This window comes from Nothoprocta perdicaria, unplaced genomic scaffold (genome assembly GCF_003342845.1).
Source record: "Nothoprocta perdicaria isolate Ctin4 unplaced genomic scaffold, notPer1 scaffold_304, whole genome shotgun sequence".
Taxonomy (NCBI): Eukaryota; Metazoa; Chordata; class Aves; order Tinamiformes; family Tinamidae; genus Nothoprocta; species Nothoprocta perdicaria.
The window spans coordinates 684,956-703,758 of NW_020455538.1; the positions used below are offsets into that span (position 1 = coordinate 684,956).

Sequence of the window (18,803 nt, forward strand, 5' to 3'; positions counted from 1 at the left end):
ACCTTTTCAAGCTCCATCTTAAATAATTTAGAATCATTCTTCTCCGGAGTTTATTTGGAAAGCCGTTACAGATCTTTATTTCTGGTATGGCTAAATTCCTTTTTCTAATTCCTATCTAAATATATTCATGATCAATTTATTTGATCTTGTCATTTTTTTCTCTCAGAGAATTCTTACCTTTCATCTGTATTTACCATCTCTGAACGTATTAACGAAGAATCATCATCTCTCAATGTGTACTTAGCTAGGGTAAGCGAAGTTCTTTTAATCTCCATTCATAACATCAATATTCAATTTTCCTAATCAACTAAGTGGCCTTCACTGTACCTTTTCCAGTTTACATTCATGCAGTTCAATGTGAGCAAGAAGCTGCAGTCGTGTGAGTGCTTTCCACAGAGCTTTTTTCTCTGCCCTAAAAATGTTCCACCCAGATTTGCACTGGTTTTTTTTAAGTTATCTTAATGCTGCTCTTCTAGTTCTTCTCTCTTTTGTTAAGTCTAGTTGAGAGGCCTTTCTTGCATTGCTAAATCCTTTACAAGCAGACACTAAGTCCATGAGTTTGTGGTATTAAATTTAAAATCACATTTATCAGTTCAGTGAAGCAGGTACCACTTTTTTTGTAAGATTAGATAGAGTCCTCATCTGTAATGTCCAGCGTTTGCGATTAGCTCTTACAATAAGTCAGTAATGAATATATTCTGTTAGATCAGCCACAAGGTGGATCTGTGAAGAGCATTGTCCATGGACATTCTCCATCAAGACAGCCGCCCTTTTCATCTCCCCATATGCAGCCCAAAATGAAAAAATACACAGATGTGCATAACAAATGTCATCTTCTCCTTCTGTGACAGGGTTCAGTCTGTGAAGATATTGCCGAGTTAACTAGAGARGCAAGAAGCCCTGTGCTGAGGGCTGAACCTGGGTCCAAGCTACAGCAGAAACTGGCACGGCAGCTAACAGCCAAACTGGTAAATCCAGCCGTGCTTCTTTCTGAACCCCAGAGGCCTCTGAAGTTTCCCTTCCCCGTCTGCCAGGTTTACAAGGCAAGATCTACGAGAGTATTATCATGCAAAACTGGGTCCTTACTAATGGATATAACTGATGGTTTCCCAAGCTGGCTCCCTATTAAATGAAAAAGAGAAAAATCTTGGAAAAAATATACCAAATTTGAAGTTAAGGACTTTTTAATTTTGAAGAACATTTACTTTTTTCTTTAAAGCTCTATATACGTGAATTATATCAGCTACAGACATTTTCAGATCTGGCTAAGCACAGAATTCTTAATTAAACACAACTGCTGCATTTAAAAGCAACTCTTCACATGCTTTGGAGATAACAGGGCCAGTGCAGCTCCCGTTCCTCCATTCCGTCACTTTTAACTATATTCTTTCTCCTATCTGGAAAGACAGCTTGGCTGCACAGGTGACTTCTCCTAAATTATAAGGTGAGATACTACTTTAGTGCACATCTGTTTTGAAGGGTAAGCTTAAAACCAACGCAGATGTTCTGTGGCTATAACAGCAAATSCTAAGCTGTTCTGTAAATGTTAACTAAATTGTGGGCAAATATATGTTTGGATTTTCTTGTCCAAAGGACACACTCGAGTGTATCATGAGTCCTTACTTATTTCTGAGAGGAAGTGCTGGAGCTAAGACAAGTGTCTGACAGCTAAAATGCACCCACAGCATTTTGAGAATTCACCGTTCTGCCGTAGCAAAGGCTGCTGTCAATCAGAACAAGAGGGAAGCTCAGAGCACGTCATGGTACTGTATTACAGTAAAAATGCAGCGGGGAAGGATGGTCCATTTTCATAGCCCCTGCACATGTGTCTATTGAAGCTCCGTGTTGTTCCTAAATACATGTTGGTAGTGAATGCAAAGSATTAGTAGAACTAGAGTACTGAAAACAAAATTGAAATAGAACCATGTCAGACCTCAGGCGGTCCTCTGAGAGGGACAGGAATGCCCAGATGTGATCTGCCTTCGTGGGAGAAAAACCTGGAACATAGGCTGGGTGGCACTGCTGGGCACAGATCAAGGAAATACTACCCAGATCAAATCAACGGGAAGTCAATGCACGAATGATTGAAAAAATAATCTGTTTATATTTAGCATTTGCTGTCAAGCTGGGAAGACAGATGGACTTGCAGAGATCTGTGCAATATTAACAAAATTTTGGTATTAGTTATTTAGCTGATGTAGTAGGGAGTAAATTCACAACATTAGCTGATTTTCTTAATGTAAGGATGGTTGTAATAAATTTAGACGATAAGTATTCAAAATTATCTTGACAACTGCAGAATTGGTAAAAAAAGAAATTCAAGTCAGACCACATGCAAAGTATCAGACTTCAAAGGGAGAAATCAGGTCTGCAAATCTTCAGTAGTGAATAGCTGAAAGAGCAACAGTTCTGCTGAARGCACTGAGCTGCAGTGAATCACAAACTGAGCATCACAAACTCATGATTTGATGCCCCTATTAAAAAGAAATTATTCTAATGTTAGTATATCTGAAAAGTAGCATTGCATTAGAGGCAAAGTGAAATAATCCTTGTACTGTTCAGCATGGCCCTGAACTGCAGTTTGTTATCCAGTAATCCATGTGAGATAGGAAGTCACCTGTCAGGTGAGCAACAAAGCCTGGAGATGAGCAACGAAAAGGATGAGGATTTAGAAAACAAGACCAAGAGGAAAGTTGTAAACATATGTGTTTGCTTTGAATATAGTAAAGATCATCTCTGCACACATACAAAAAGGTGATAATAGAAGCGAACTGGAATCAGGCCTTTTTTACACTGACTCATGGGGAGACAAARAACTGCTTAATCTGCAGGAAGGAAAACATGGTTGAAAATATTTCTAATTGTTACTTGCTTGAYCATAAAGAAGTGTAAAGATCTGGGCAGATTACAGAGGATGGATGCGGAATCTCTGCTTTGGGGTTAAACCCTCAGCTGCCATGAAGGTCTAAGCTTACTTGATTCAATCTCAGAGCAAAGGCTATGGATGAAGAGACCTCTAGAGGCCACTTGTACTTCATCTGTATGGACGGTGATTATTTGTTGACTCTCATTAAAATAAACCTTTAAAATATTATTTGTACCCATTATTCTGTCATTTGAGGTCTTCTCAGCAGGCCTGAATTGTTCTTAAATTAGTAAATGAGCTGCAATGTCTAACCTCCTGTAAAGATCACACGTAGAAGATCTTTTTTTGTCCCAAACCATGTCAGCCTGAGGGGCGTGCGAGAGCCCATCATTTGCCTGAAAAATTCTATAACCAAATGTCTGTCACACTGGAAAACTGAAGCAGGCTTTGCAAGACCAGCATTGTAAAACTGCCTTCCCGCGGAACAGTCCTTGCAGTCGGTGTAAATCATGAACCACCAAGCGTCCTGAATGGCTTTCAGCAACTGCACGTTTAGCACTGCTGCTGCAGCCGTCCCCACCGCGCCGGGAAGTGAGCATCTGTCGAGCCGTGAGGCTCTGCACAGAACAAGCAGACAGTCTAACACTATTTCCCAGTGCGGTTCAACGTACCTTCGACTGCATCAACATGAAGAGATTTTCATAATGGTTTGATTTCGCCTGATGGATGCGCATTACACTTTAAACTCATGGATTTGGAATCGTTATTACGATGTCTCGGAAAGCATCAACAAGGTATTAAGCGATTTACGTCGATGCTTAAAGAAGTGATTTACATTGATGTTTAAAAGGGTGATTGATGCTTAAAAAACCAACCACCAAAAAACCAACCACCAAAAGAACTAATAAGGAGTATGCTGTGCAAACATCGTGTCAGGAGGGAACATGAAAAACAGTGAAAGAGAAATGAAATACGGGCTCAACTTTGTTCTCATATTTTTGAGTGGAGCTGGTGAGTAATAAGAAATGTCATGGATGTATTTCCCTGAAGGTCAAGTGATTTAAAGTAATAATTTTAGTTCTGAAAAATATTTTTTTCATTATATTTATATATAAAATTTATTTTACATATATTAAATATATAGAGAGATTTATATATATAATATATATAAAATATATATTATATATAATATTATATAATATATAATACATATAATATATAATATATAGTAAATAAATAAATAATATTATATATATTATATATATATAATATATAATATGTAATATGTAATATGTAATATGTAATATGTAATACATATATTATATATAATATGTAGTATAATATAATAATATATATACATAATTATATATAATGTGTATATAATATATAATATATAATATATAATATATAATATATAATATATAATATATAATATTGCATATATAATATATATGTAATATGTAATATATTGTATTATATATAATATAATATAATATATATTTATAAATTATATATATAATTTATTAAATTTCTGAAAAATAAAATTATGGCGTGCAGGCAGCCTCCATGTGATTGAATGATTTCGATCGTGTAATTAAATGATTTGATTTTTCATCTTAAACGAGTTTGATAACGCGGGGGGCGCGCGCGGCGCCGGCTCCTCCCCGCCGCACGGGGGCGCGCTGAGCCGCCCGCGCCGAGCTGCCCGCGCCGCTGCCTGAGCGCCCCGGCGCGCTGCGCAGGCGCGGCGGGCAGCCCGGCCGGCAAGGCCCCGGTTCGGCCCGGTCCGGTCCGGTTCGGCGCGGCCTGCTCGCGGCGCCCAAGATGTCGACCAAGAACTTCCGCGTGAGCGACGGCGACTGGATCTGCCCGGATAAGAAGTGAGGGGCGGCGGCGGCGGCGGCGGCGGCGGGGCGCGGGGAGGGCGGCCCGCGCTCACGCGGCTCTCTCCGCAGGTGCGGGAACGTGAACTTCGCCAGGAGGACGAGCTGCAACCGCTGCGGCCGAGGTGAGCGCCCGCCCGCCCGCCGCGGGCCCCGCGGGCCTCGCCGCGCCTCACCGGCGCTCTCTCTTGCAGAGAAAACCACCGAGGCCAAGATGATGAAGGCCGGCGGCACCGAGATCGGCAAGACGCTGGCCGAGAAGAGCCGCGGCCTCTTCAGCGCCAACGACTGGCAGTGCAAAACGTAGGCGCCCGCGCGCGGCCCGCACGGCCCGGTCCAACCTTGCCCGGCCTGGCCTGGCCCGGCTCGGCCCGGTCCAACCTTGCCCGGCCTGGCCTGGCCCGGCTCGGCCCGGCCCGGCCCGGTCCAACCTTGCCCGGCCTGTCCCGGCTCGGCCCGGCCCGGCCCGGTCCGGCCTGGCCCGTCCTGTCCTGGCCCATCCCGGCCCGGCCCATCCCAGCCTGGCCTGGCCCAGTCCATCCCGGTCCAACCTTGCCCAGCCTGGCCCGGCCCATCCCGGTCCAACCTTGCCCGGCCCGGCCTGGCCCGGCCCGGCCTGGCCCGGCCCGGCCCATCCCAGCCTGGCCTGGCCTGTCCCATCCCGGCCCGACCCATCCCATCCCATCCCGGTACGGCCCGTCCCTCACACACAACCGCCACCGTCCCCCGGGGCTGGAAACCAGCACCCGGATCGGCTGGTGACCAGCCGYGAGCTCCGGGCTCTGCTGCCCTCCATAAAGCAGAAGAGAGCCCCCCTGCTCGGTGCACAGCAGCCGCCGAGGTGCTGGGAGCACATAGGGAAGAGTTGCCCTCTTACAAGCAGGCGCAGGGCCTTTCTCCATTAGGAAAACACACATACGTGGGAGTAGCACCATCATTGTAATGATCCTGTGTTTATTTTTAGCACACYTTAAATATTTATTGAATAAACACACCACATAGCTAGGTTTTCTGGCATACTATTTAAGGTATTGATTGAGATCTAAATTAGAAAAATATCCTACTTTAATCCACTTAAAGTTTTTTGAGGACCCCTCAGTTTTTCACAGAATCCCGGAATGGTTAAGGTTGGAAGGGACCTCTAGAGATCATCTGGTCCCAACCAAAGCGGAGCCGTTTTTCCGGAGCAGTTTTAACGATTCCGGTGCTTGTTAACCGGCGCAGCTCCCTGAGCAGAGGCCCTTGGCCCTGCTGCTGCCCGAGGTGCCGTGCAGCCGCCGAGGTGGTTAAATGGAGCGGCAGCGGGAGGCAAAGCACCGCAGCCACGGCCGGCACCGCGTCCCTGTGCCCCACGCAGCGCCCCGAGGCTCCCCTGGGACGGGTGTCGGGGTGCACGCGGTGCCCGTGTCGCCCCTGGGGAGTCCTGTGGGCTGCGAGTGCCGCGCGGCCGGGAGCTTGCGATGCTCCATCCCCCRGGAGAGGGTACACGGAGGATCCCTGCCCGGCACAGGAGCAGCGCCAGCGCTGCCCTCCCGGCGGGGAAACCTGCCCCTGGCACCCATCCCTGCTCGGGGTGCAGGACACTGGCAGGTCTGATGGGTTGAAACTGCAGTAGAAGCAGGGAGGAGGTGGCAGCCCCTTTTCAGCAGCAGTTCYGTGAGCTCCTTGTTCAGACTTGGTTCTTCAGTATGTTGTGGCCATGGCCTTTCCCCTCCCCGCTTTCCTTTCCCCWCTCCTGCACTCTGGAATGGAGATCTGGCAACAGCAGAGGTGCCCTTGTCCACTATGGGTTAGAGTGCTGCTGGTGACCACTTCACCTGCATGGAGTCTGTTAAGTATCTGTGCAGTTTTAACTGCAGGTAAAGCGTAACTTCAGTGTTATGCTAACACATGTTGTATAGTCATCCCTTTGTGCATTTATTTAACTTCTTTCTCCTTGGTGTGGCCCTTTCCTGTCACCTTTGTGCTTGCAGAGAGGCACAGGCTCTTCTGCAGTTCCTTGGGTCCAGATGACCCTTTGCCTTGAGTTCATTGCTTTGCATTAGTGACTATAGATTGCAGCCAGAAGCTGGCAAATAGGTTAGGATGATTTTACTGAATCTCTGCCTCAACACTCAAACTTTTCATTTGAAATGCTTCTTATTCGTGTTTTGTGCTTTCTTTYTCTGAAGATGTGGTAATGTGAACTGGGCCCGAAGATCGGAGTGTAATATGTGTAATACTCCCAAGTATGCTAAGCTGGAGGAAAGGACAGGTAAGAGATCAGTGATTTTAAAATACTCTTACATGGTGTAAGAAACTTCTTTTTTATGAACCACAATATCATTTAAGGAGTCTGCTTTCGTAGCTGGATTAGCAAAACTGAATTACCTTTCATGTGTGAATAAATTTGTACATTCTCGGACAAGATGTCTTTAGCAGTAAGCAAAGCGTCTAGGTGATTTCATTTGGAAGGTCAGAGAGCAGTCAGCTTAAACCGCTTCTATGCTCTGTTTTGTGGATAAAAAGGCTCAAAGAGTAATTTTTTTAAAAAATTTTGAGGCTTGTGAGATACTTATCTATATGCTTGTAGTGCCCATCCACAGAGGAATCAACAGTCAGAAGAAAAAAGATACAAGGTGGTATAGGTTAGACAGTGTTTCCTGATAAGAAATTGCAAGTTCCTTCTGCATTAACAGTGAAACCCAGCAATAGCTGGCACTGAGAACAGACCTGAAACAGGGTCATAATGCTGTTCACACTGATACCAATGTAAATGGATTAGTCAGTGAGTTTAATGCTTGGAGCATGTGCACCAATGCATAAAAGAAGAGGGGCACGGAGAAGAGGACAGAACTTCTTCCTCAAAAGTTTATTTCTTAATTTCTTTGCAGTCCTGGTGTCTGTCAGAGTAGAGCTGTGGCCGTGCGTGGGCTGTCGTGTGTAGCGCCTGCGTGGCAGGAGTGGCAGAGTGGGCAGGAACGAGCGGGAGCAGTTTGTGTCCTCCGCTCACACCGTGAGGAGGAGGAAGAGGCCTCCTCCAGTGGCCCCTGGTGTGCCCTGGTTCCTGCTTGAGCCAGGGTTTTTGGGGGTTTTGTGGTGGTTTTTTGGGGGGTGTTGTGTGCATGTCTGCCTCGCAGAGGAGAACAGCTTCAGGTCGGCTCTGTGGAGAGCAGCAGTTTTGTAGTGTTGCTTTTCTCGTAGTTTTATGTACAAGATTTTGTAGCACAAACAGCAAAGGTTTAGTGTCTACCTCAGCAGTCACCCCATTTTGTGTCCCAGTACTTACCTAGACTAGATTTATGTCAGAACATCGGTTAGGACTTCAGACAAGGAAYGGGCATTGAGAACACCAATTAAAAACTGTCTTCTGGAAATAATCMTGTCACTACAGAAAGAGATTATTTGAATTTGTGTGGTCTTGTGCACGTGCAAGCTCATGCAGATGGGGCCAGTGAACGAATGAATATCTTCTGTGGAGAGTTTTGAGTATATAAATGGGGCAGGGAGGTGCTTGATATTTGTTGTTGCCCCCAGCAAGAGAACACATTTTAAATTCAAGAATTTTACATTTTAAATTAAGAATTTCCATGTGATTAAAAACATGAAATCAAATATGTTTTAAGCGAAAACATACCCCATGTGACATGTTTCTCTTTTTTTCTCCCTTTGAGTTCTTTGCACAAACTGTAATTAACCAATGGAGGAAAATAAAATAAAATAAAATAAAATAAAATAAAAAAATAAAATCTATTTTATTTTATTTTATTTTATTTTATTTTATTTTATTTTATTTTATTTTATTATTTTATTTTATTATTTTATTTTATTATTTTATTTTATTATTTTATTTTATTATTTTATTTTATTATTTTATTTTATTTTATTTATTTTTTCTTTAGCCTAGACTGTTTTTTTTCTAAGCTTTAACTACCTAAAAGGGGATGGCAGAGCGGGTTGTCCCCAGCCAAGAAGTCTGCTCTGGCTGCTTGGTTCTCGGGGTGCTGCTCATCTCTCCGGCACAAGCGAGTGGAGCTGTGGGAGGTTGGGTGTCGAGGGCTCAGGCTCCCGGGGGGCCCATCCGCCCCAGGAGATGCTCCGGGGGGCAAATCCACCCTATCCCTCATGGGCCTTGCAGCCGCCCCCAAACATGAGTGTTCAGCACCCCTCAAGTCTGTTCCTCCGTCCACCGATTCCATCGTGCTCTGTGTCATTTGTGCCATTTAATCCATTTTCTCAACTGAGTTCCTGAGGAACTATTTTTAATAAATGTGTGTGGGAACAACTGCACTCATGTTACGTTTTTATGACGTGTATATTTATAAATCCACTGAGGGTTTCCAGAAGTCCCATAGAAGTTTATTCTGAAGTTTGCGTTTAATGTAGCAGAACACAGCACAACCCAAGAGATTGTCTCATTTTACCGCTTTTTAAAGGATACGGAGGAGGATTTAACGAACGTGAGAACGTTGAGTATATAGAACGTGAAGAATCAGATGGAGAGTACGACGAGGTAAGAGGAGCTGCTCGTGTGCCCTGGAGGGACCTGACTCTTGGATTTGGGCTTAGGGCAGGGGTGCTCACCTTCAGTTTCCGGACGGGGAGAGGTGCCTTGGGATTCCTCCCTTGTCACAAACGCCCAAGGGCAAAGCAGTTCCGAGGCGCAAGTGAGCACAGCTGGGTCTTTGTGGGGGGAGAAGCCAGGCGCTGAATCGAATGAAACTGGGACAGGCACTGTTCATTAAACTGCTGCAGGAATCGACCTTGGGGCATTGCCTGGTGTTTCTGATAAGGCATCAGCATTGCTTTACAGAAAGATATCACATAGATGCAAATGAAAAATACAGTTTTGTTACATTTAGATTTTTATTAATTTAGTGTGTAAGTACTTGTTTAGTCCTAGAATAAGTATTTGTTAAAAAGTCTTTTGTTAGTTGCTGTTTGATGTTACTTCTCTTTGAGTAATACTTCTTTTAAAATTGATTTTACTGTATGTTTTCTCATAGAAGTCATATTTAAAAAGTACAATTGGAAATGAATTTTGATAAATGATATTCTAACAGAGTAATATTTTTTAGTTTGGTCGCAAAAAGAAAAAGTATAGAGGGAAGCCAGTTGGTCCAGCATCTATCCTGAAAGAAGTAGAAGATAAAGAATCTGAAGGGGAAGATGAGGAGGATGAGGATGAAGATCTTTCCAAATATAAATTGGATGAGGTACTGTGTTCTGCTTTGGCTTTGCTGATAACTCTTCTGTAGTGGTAACTGTAGTGTAGTTTCATAGCAGCAGCTAAAATTTGGGCTGTSTGCTGCTGCCTTTACAGCCGTGTGAGGATAACAGTGCGCGCAGCTTCTGGAAAGCACCCGCACCTGAACTGTACTGTGAAAATTAAAGCTTTKGACGCGGCTGGTTGGAGCATTTCTGTGTGGTTAGCGCGTCAGTGGGTGGGGGGGATCTTGAATTGTCTATTGGTCTATTAATGGTCTATTAAAAATGTTAGGTTTTTCTTTCAGTTAGAAAACTGAACATTTCAGAGATTTTTTTTCCATCTTTCTTAAAGTACCTGTTATCTGCATTTTGCAGGATGAGGATGAAGATGATGCAGACCTTTCAAAATATAATCTTGATGCTAGTGAAGAAGAGGACACTAATAAGAAAAAGAAATCCAATAGGCGCAGTCGTTCTAAGTCTCGATCTTCCCACTCACGATCTTCATCGCGCTCATCCTCCCATTCAAGCTCAAGGTCTAGGTCCAGGTAAACGGGTACAGGTCAAGGGTAACGCCAGGCAAAATGTCAGTATCTAACTTCTTTATTTACTTTTTTTTCTTAATTGTCTTATAGTTTTAGTTAATAATGTTAACAATTTTATGTACAGAGTTTACACAGGTAGATAATGTTCTGTCCTGGCCTTGTGCAGCTGCTCAGTGGGAAGACTTCACAACTTCGCATCTTCCTACTTGTTCTACTAATTTAAGTTGATGTTTTAATTGAATCCTCAAAAGAAGGGTTTTTTTTAAACAAAAAGATAGTTTTTACACTTGTTGACCATGTTTCACTGAATGGGTGCACTTTGAGAAGCCCTGCATAAGGAAGCAGAAGAGCAGGAGTGTGAGAGTGGGAGGAAGTGGCAGAAGGGAGCAGAGATGCAGGAGCACTCAGTGAGAGGACTGAGGGAAACAAAGACCAGGAGCTGGAACTTAATTTGGAGGGAAGAGGCAAGCGAAGCTTTCAGCAGAGAGGCGGTGCTGCCAGAACAGCAGGGAAGGTTTATACTGGTCATGGGGACAAAAAAAATCTGATGAGTACTGTATAAGAGATCAGAAATGACTTAAATTCTGTAAAGAATTTGATATATCTGTAAAGCAAGCTGTAGCTTTTCAGCTGCATCACCGCTAACATAAGGATGATATTAAYGAGCAGATTTAACACCTGAAATCAGTCCTGGCGCACAGTGTTACCCAAACTTTGTGCCTCTCAAGTTCAGGTTTCTCCTGCTCTTGCTGCCTGGGAAAGGGCCCCTCTGCTCTGGCAGCTCCGCGTGCCCCGCTGCCGGCCCAGCTTCCCGCAGCGCCCCGTGCCGGGGGGGCACTGCTGCAATCGGGGGGCCCCCTCTAGCCAGAGGGCCACCCCAAGCCCAGGGCTGCGAGGATGGTGCAAAAACTTCCCAGACGTTACCCTGTGCATGAGCTCATAGGTCTTGGCATTGAACCAAAAGTACTTTGATTTATCTCATTTTCTTTTTCAGGTCTTTAATATGCTTCTAGTAACATAATTCATTGGCAATATCACTGCCTTTTATGGCACTTTGAGATACCTGTGTGTTTTTTTTAAAGGTTTAAAATGTTTTCTTGTTAGAAAGAATTTGTTCGTACTGTTTTTGTTTTGCTGAGCAAAAGGAAAAAGAGTGTGTGTGTGTCTGTGTGGAGAGAGAGAGAGAGAGAGAGAGAGAGAGAGAGTATATAGTGGCAATATATACTAGGAGATTGAGTGCATATATAGAATATTTTGCCTGAAGAGATTATTAGAAATTGTTTGCAATGTCTACTTTTTACAGTTGTTGCCAAAAGTCCAATGCCTTTTTTATGAACTTCTTATGGTTTGTGCCTTAAAGAAACACTATCACCTGGAAAAACTTGGAAGTGCTTCTGTCTCTGCTTACAAGTAGTACGGGCTGGGACCGTGCTTTAGCCAGGAACTGGCTGCCTTCTCACTCCTTAACTTTAATGCAGAGGAAAATCTTTACAAAAAAATTCAAAATATTTACAAGATGTTCATGGGAACTCACTTGGGGAAAAAAAAAGAAGAGCTATTTCTAATGCTCTTCATCATTCTGCTTTTCAGAGAAGCTGATGCTTTCAGATTAAGGCACAAATTAAAAGAAAAGCTGTTTCATGAAATAGTAAAAGGTTATGCAGTTGTTTGATACATTCTGCCAAATAACTGCAACCCTGATTAATTTTGCACGTTGTTTTAGGAAACGTAATAAAAAACAGACTGTGCATTTTTGAATGCACTTCACAATGTTTGGTTTCAAATGTAACGCGAAATTAGAGGGATGAAGGAAATTGTTGCTCACTTAGTGAATATAAGTCCAGATGTCCCTACGCATTGGAAACTTTACTATATAAGTAAAGCCTCTGCGTAGGCTTTACTGCTAACACTAGCAGTTATTCTGCTAAACACACCAGAAGGAAAGAACAACAATACATTTTTTCAAAAACTAACAAAGACTATTGTTTCCAAGTCTTACTAGGCAAAATGYTGTGTTTAGTTTTAGAGCAACCTCTGTGTGTCTCGGAGCTGTTAGATATTGGAAAAAGTCTTCCCTGTTGTTTCAGGTCCCATTCAAGAAGCTCTTCCAGTTCCAGATCAAGATCTCGCTCCAGCTCCCAAGAGCACTCTAGATCTCGTGGGTCGAAATCAAGGTGAATGAGGTAGCATTCTCTCCTTGCAGAGAGGAAAAAGGGCAGAAGAACCAACTGCTTGTTTATCTCATCGTAGAATTATGCTGGTCAAAAAACATTAACTCGTTTTTATCTTGGAAGTCAGAATTCCCGGGGTCTCTGCACAAGATTGGTACCACTGCTAATGTATTTCTTGAGAACGCGAGGTTTGGTTGGAAGAGTTGTCAGTGTGACCTAAAGCTAGAGGAGTGGACTCCACACATCTTCACTGTGAAGGAAGAAGAATCTGAATGCATGTTTGCTTTTTTTCCTGTTTTTACTGTTTCCACTTTGACTATTTGATGTGGAAGAACATTAGAAAACATGCCGTGCTTCTGATTTACTGTGTTTAGTGCTGATGTATTTAACTTCCACTAGATAGTGCTGCAATTATCCTTATAAGTGTGGGGAAACGTATGTGAGCGTTGGACAGTTAATCGCGTGAGCTGCCTGCAGGAGTTTGAGCTAGCTGATCCCTTCTGTGTAGCGGTTACGGGACTGTGCAGGAAGGACGAGCAGGATCGGGCGGCTTCCTCGGGTGCCGTGCGCGGCCGTCCTGCCGGCAGAACGGTGCTTTCGCAGTGGAATGAAGATGCCGGCCCTTTCTGTGCGTGTAGAGAAGCTTACACTGTAAAGTGAGGAAGAGTTAAGCTGGGAAAGAAAATCAGCCAGAGGTGGTGCCGCCGCTGTTGGGTGGCCAGAGCTCCCTGCGGGTGGCGGAGCGGAGCAGAGGGGAGAGCGCCCGTGGCCCCGCTGGGTCCCACGTGCCTCCCAGCTGTGCAGGGTTGTTGGCTCGTGCCAGCSTGCCTCACCGAGGGGCCCCGCTCTATCAGCTGCCTTGAAAGAGGAAAGTGCTTTATTATTTACAACGAGAACTCTGAAAATATTTTACCGGAATCTTGGTTTTGGCAGTGTTTTACAGGCTTACTGAAAAAATCCTAGGTGCTTTTATGTCATCTTGGAATTAAGAGTTTAGGACTCTCTAGCTCTAGTGCCTTATTATTAAAGACTCCAAAAGYTGCTTCTTTCCCTCTCAGATAACAAAAGGAATTTTTGATAGAAGCTGGTSCAGCCGTTGCAAATGCCAAACTGACTGTATTACAAAAGGGGTTTCGGGGGTTGGGTTTGTTTGGTTGATGTTTATATTGTGGGATTGGAAGGTCTTGCTACTTGTCCAAATTTACTTTGACATTTGTAAATGTCATTATACCTTCCGAAGGGCTTTTCCAATTCTGGTTAAGATGAATTAAGTTCCAATGTGAAATATCCTTTAATACATAGTGAAACACTTAAGTTAGTGTTAAATCTGTCATTTCAAACCCTTTTGCTTTGTGAATTGGGTTCCTGAGGGGGATCACAGGCTGTCTCCTATCCCAGTCTCCCATAGCTTGTGACCAAAATACTCAGCTCTGGGGAATATTGGAAGGGAGTTTCCAAACCATTGCTGGGTTGTATTTTGAGAAATACTATTTAACAAAATTCATTAAGAGAACTACCATGCCAGTAGACGTCTTTATTGGCAGCTAACTAAGCAGTAAGTATTAAAATATCCACAGTCTTCTCTSAAAAGAACACTGATGTAAATAGAGTAGCAGGTACTCATGAAAATGTTTCTTTGTTCTTTGTTTGTTCTTTCTATATTATGCCAGAATTAAATCTGATTTATTTCTTAATCAATAAAGATCCAGCTCCAGGTCCGTCAGGGGGTCTTCAACCCCAAGAAAAAGATCTTACTCAAGCTCTCGTTCATCATCTTCGCCTGAGAGAAGCAAGAAGCGAAGTCGTTCTAGATCTTCTTCATCTGGTGATCGCAAAAAAAGACGATCRAGATCACGGTCACCCGAAAGGTTTGGGTTTATGTAGAATAAGAATGGGTGTATTTAAATGTGTGATATTTTTTTCTAAAGGATTGATACTCACTAGGAAAAAAAAAAGAGTTTGATCAGTTATTCTGATATTAGAGTAGTTCTCTCACTTCCCCAACTCCGTTACTACTTTTTAAAACTTCTGCAAGTTTTTTGCTTTTTGTTTTTTTGATGAAACTTTGTCCTGTTAGGAGCATGTTCCATAGAAAGACCTGCTCATCTCTCTTTCAGCGTGTGAAAGCGTTAACATGTATTTCACTAATCTGTTGTCAAAACAGTATTGCATCTAGAAATTGTAGACTTCTTTTAGTATTAAATTTACCATACAGTTTTGGTATTAAATTCACCTTCATGAGCTCAAAGAATTTTTATATTCTTAGAAGGCCCCTATTAAATATATGTGCTTCCAGCTATGATAGGATACAGACTATTTAGGCTGGATGCTAAAATTAACTTCAACTTATTTCTTTGCATGCTTTCTCCATTTATATCTTGCAGACGCCGCAGATCATCATCCGGATCTTCCCATTCTGGTTCCCGTACAAGTTCTAAAAAGAAATAATGTATTAAAGGTCACAGTTTAAAAAAAAAAAAAAAACACCCAGAAAAGAAAATCCAGTCAGTGCATGAGACATATTTTTAAGAAGTTGGTGTCTTACTTGGTCAGAAGTGCTGAATCTGCTAGTAGAGGTGCATGTCTGTCCTTGCTTTCTGGAAAATTGCCGCTTTGTTCATMCACAAAAAAGTGAGGTAGCATTTTAAGCCATAAACTCCCCAGAGGAGGGGTGAAGTTTTGCTGTTTGAGTAAGTTGTTTTCTTTCTTTTTGTATTGTTTTTTAAAGACTCAGTTACTCCATTCCTGGCTCTTACTTAGGAGCAGACGTGGGTTGGATCTGTTGTTCTAACAGAGCTCCTCTTCAGGTGGCAGTTACACAAGTACAGGAGGATATGTGAGGAACCCTCAGCTTTCTGCATCCAGCTCCCGAGCTTCTTCAGCGCACCTCCTGCGGGACCATGACAGAGTAGTGTAGCTGTAGGGCTAACGTAACCCCTAGGGTTACAGTAGTAAGTTTTTGAAGCCTTTTTGGTTTGTTTTCCCTGTGTAAAGGCATAAAAGGCATAAGTAAAGGCATAAAGGCATAAGTGARGGCGTAGCCCAGTGCCCCCTTTTTCTTTGTAGGCAGTGTAGTGCCGAATAGCTGTTAGATACCAGCCTGCAGCGCAGAGTTGCACACGGGGTTCCCGGGGCGCGAGGACGTGGCAGGCTCCGTAGCTGCGGCCTCGCGCTCTGTCTGCAGGGCTTGCAGCTGCGTGTGGCCTGGGGCTCGTCAGCCTGACCTGCAAAAGGATCCACTGCTTAGGAACCACCCTTGAGGGGGAGAAGTTGGGAAGTAGCTTCTGGGAATCAAGCTTCTGCAGCCCATCTGTGAAATTAATTTTAGGCTGACCAAAAATTTCAAGGTATCTGATTTTCTTTATACTTAAAAGTGGAAAATAATAAAACTGTAGAAAGTTGCGCCACCTTAAATGTGTTTTTCAATCGTTCTTGTCCCTCAAACATGTATAACATGGCTTAAAATGCTTTATAGACTTTAATAGCAATATTACATTTAAACTTGGTCACTCTTGAGCTCCGTTAATGGTAAAGACAGGTTTAAGTATCTTCAGTGCCATCACAAGGTAAGTATGTTAAGGAAAACTCTTCTAAGTCAACAAAGAGCAATATATCTGCAGTTGCTTCAGTAGTAAAGTTTCCAAACCCTTATTTCATAGCTGCTTTTATAAAATGAACTGCACAGAACAAACGGAGCAAACTACATCTGCTTTTTTTTTTTTTTTTCTTTTTTCTCTTCATTTTCTCTTAAGAAGTGAACTTCTTTGGACTGGTACATAAGCAAAGTGGGTTTGGTGAAGAAATATTCTGATAATCTTTCAGAAAACACCCTGCAATTTCTTYTTTAGTGTTTTCTTTTTTTATCTTATTTCCATGCTAAATATGTGTAGATTGCACAAGAACAGGTTAGTCTTGTTAACTCTGTGCCTCTGACTTTAAAGTCCACCTACTAAATTGTAAAAATCAGACCTAATAGATGCTTTGTTGTTACCTTTTGCTTTTGGTTTTTTTTTCCCCTTGTGCTTTGTAATAGATTGTTGCTGTACTTAACAGACAAAAGTTTTTAAATTTAGCAAATAGTAGGCTACAGACAAAGGAGAATTATGGTTTCATTTGGCTTAGACAAAATGTAAGACAAGACGCCTCTGTAGACGAGTGTAAATAAACGTGTGAGTGAACCGTGCGCTGGTGCTTTGTGTCCGGCGTGCGCGCGTCGCGGGGCCGCGCTGCCGCAGAGCAGGACCGGCTGCGCCTGCCCCGCATGCTCGCCTTGTTTCGCTTCCTTTGGTTTTACAGGCATTGCGGATTTAAACAGCAGCATGTCCCAGCTGGGCTTTTATAGTATTTTGAGATATTTCCTCCTGTATATATTGCTTATTTGCTTTTCAGAAAGTTTAAAAGCAGCACTGTCAAACCTCTTATTTTCTGGTTTGATTTGTAAACAAAAGGCGGAGCAGCTGCATGGATCCCTCCATGCCCGTTACCAGCTGTACAGCACCTGCTGTTAATTCCTGAGTCAGCAAATAGAGGAGCACCGTCCACCCCATAAAACACACGGAAAGAGGGAGATGAGGCTGGGGTTTGCTTTGCTTTATGGAGGGGACAGAGGGGAGCAGCACCCACCCCGAGCAGTATAGGAAGTTTGTAAATTCTGCTGTAGAAAATAATTTCCCTTTAGGCAAAAACAAATTGCCTACAGAACTAGTCAGATATTTCTGTGCAGCTACGTCAATCTATGAAATATCTATGGCCCAGAAGGAAGAATTTCGATGAGGTTAAGTTTAGGATTAAGTTTTCAATTAAATATTTCATAAATTGTAATACTATTTTGTGTAAATGTTCTTACAGTAGTTGAAAACAAGGGAGTGAGTTGAAATAAAAAGACTGGCTTTAAATTTTACTAAACTTGGCAATAAAAATTAAAATCCATTGCCAAAAATCTTTTAATAATTCCATATTTAATTACCAATAAAAGTTTTGAAGTGTACAAGTCAGTGTGTCTTAAAATTAATTTCTGCACAGGTGCCTAACGCTTGGGCAGTGGGGTCTGGGAGAGGCAGCGGTGCTGGATCACTTGAGCTCCCATCCCCGCAACTGCCAAGCCCAGTGAAACTCCTGCCTGCAGTGAAACGCGGCGCTTGGTGCCGGTGCCCCCGGATCTGGGATGGTTTTGTCTGCTCGGTGCCTTGGGCTACTTGGTGCCGGTGCCCCCGGATCTGCCTGGTGCCCTGGTCCTCTGGCCCGTCCTGGAGGTCCACACGAGGCCTCCTCTCCGCAAGGCGAAGGGAGCGAGACCCGGGCGGCAGAACTGGAGCTCGCAGCCCAGCCTGGAGCGAGTGCCCGGCCTTGGCCTCGGTGCTCCCTGCCGCAGCGCAGCGCTTCCACACCCTACGCGTGCAGCGCAGGGCCACGTAAAGCCCTTGTAACTGCTGCTGCAAGGAGTATGGAAAACTGGGAATGCGGTTAGCACCGGAGTGTTTGCCCCTGCCCCTTAATCAGAAATAACATAATAACTGTATTTTAAGGGTAAAACTGCACAGATGTGCTAACTTTTCCAAAGCAGGGGCTGCCGAGGCAACAGGGGGAGTCGCTCTCCCGCGGTTCCGTGTCGCTGGTGGATGGCAGCCGCGCAGCGGCCGCGCTGCCGTCGGCTCCCCCAGCACTGCCCCTGGCTCTGGGCTTTGCCCTGTCCCTGTCCCTGTCACAGCCCAGCCAGGCCCGTAGCTGCAAACAGCCTGGGAAGGATGGGGACGTGCGGTGCCCAGCGCCACTCGCTGCGAGCAGCGGGGACTCGGCAGCCCGCGGCGTCCTGCGCTGTCCTGCAGGAAAAAGAAGAAGGAAAAAGAACGAAAAAGAGAGGAAAGGGAGAGAGAGAGAMAGAGAGAAGGAAATAAGAAAGGAAAGAAGCTAAAAAAGAGAGAAGGGAAGAAGAGAAGAAGGGAAGGAAAAGAGGAAAACAGGAAAGGTAAGGAGGAAAGGGAGGGAGGGAGGAGGAAAGGAAAGAGTAAAGGAAGGAAGGAAAGAAGAAAGGGAAGAAATGCAGGGCAGGAGGCCGGGGAAGCCGCCGGTCGGGGCCGGGCGGCGCTGGGCGCGGGCGGCTCGGCTCCGCTGGGCTCCGCTGGGCTCGGCTCCGCTGGACTCGGCTCCGCTG

At 44.0% G+C, this 18,803-nt stretch overlaps 1 protein-coding gene across 1 annotated transcript; it reads left to right on the forward strand.

Moving 5' to 3' along the window:
- The first annotated feature begins 4,649 nt into the window (after nt 1-4,649).
- ZRANB2 (zinc finger RANBP2-type containing 2) lies at nt 4,650-16,368 on the forward strand. Its single transcript, XM_026042479.1, has 10 exons — nt 4,650-4,746; nt 4,822-4,874; nt 4,944-5,052; nt 6,921-7,003; nt 9,165-9,241; nt 9,807-9,944; nt 10,312-10,484; nt 12,569-12,655; nt 14,356-14,520; nt 15,037-16,368. The coding sequence occupies exons 1-10, from the start codon at nt 4,691-4,693 to the stop codon at nt 15,098-15,100; spliced, it is 1,005 nt and encodes a 334-aa protein (XP_025898264.1). The 5' UTR covers nt 4,650-4,690; the 3' UTR covers nt 15,101-16,368.
- The last annotated feature ends 2,435 nt before the right edge of the window (nt 16,369-18,803 follow it).